Source organism: Haliaeetus leucocephalus, unplaced genomic scaffold (assembly GCF_000737465.1).
Source record: "Haliaeetus leucocephalus isolate CR32 unplaced genomic scaffold, Haliaeetus_leucocephalus-4.0 Scaffold395, whole genome shotgun sequence".
NCBI lineage: Eukaryota > Metazoa > Chordata > Aves > Accipitriformes > Accipitridae > Haliaeetus > Haliaeetus leucocephalus.
This window is the reverse complement of record NW_010972831.1, coordinates 851,753-852,130: the sequence shown is the minus strand read 5'-3', so window position 1 is coordinate 852,130 and position 378 is coordinate 851,753. Positions and strand designations below refer to the sequence as shown.

Sequence of the window (378 nt, the reverse complement as noted above, 5' to 3'; positions counted from 1 at the left end):
GGTCCCGGTGCGGGGCGGGAGGGGCCCGACGAGGGTCCCAGCCGCCCCCGGCGGGATGCCGGTGCCCCGGTAGGGCAGCCCTATGCCCCCCCCCGCGCCGTGTCCCCCAGCCCCTCCCGTCCCCCCGCACTAACCATTGGGGCCGTACTTCTCCCGGTTGCGGCGGACCTGCTCCGGGCTGAGCCCGCAGCTCTCGCTGACACCGAAACGGCGGAGAACGTCGAGCACCGGGAGGCTGTGCGCCGCCTCCATACCCCGGCGGCGGCGGCGGCTGCCCGGGCCCGGGGCGGGGAAGGGGAAAGGGGAAGGGGAAGGGGGGGGGGAGGCCCGGCAGGGAGGGCACACACGGGGCACCGCTCGCACGGCCGCTGCCGCCGT

General features: G+C 78.0%; 1 protein-coding gene across 3 annotated transcripts in view; it reads right to left on the bottom strand.

Moving 5' to 3' along the window:
- ATP2A3 (ATPase, Ca++ transporting, ubiquitous) overlaps positions 1-266 on the bottom strand; it is a 57,335-nt gene extending 57,069 nt beyond the window's left edge. For all 3 annotated transcript variants that reach the window (XM_010573505.1, XM_010573504.1, XM_010573506.1), the window contains exon 1: positions 135-266. In XM_010573505.1, the coding sequence (XP_010571807.1) occupies positions 135-252 (118 nt within the window). In that variant the 5' untranslated portion in view covers positions 253-266. The remainder of the gene's footprint in view (positions 1-134) is intronic.
- Between the last annotated feature and the right edge of the window lie 112 nt (positions 267-378).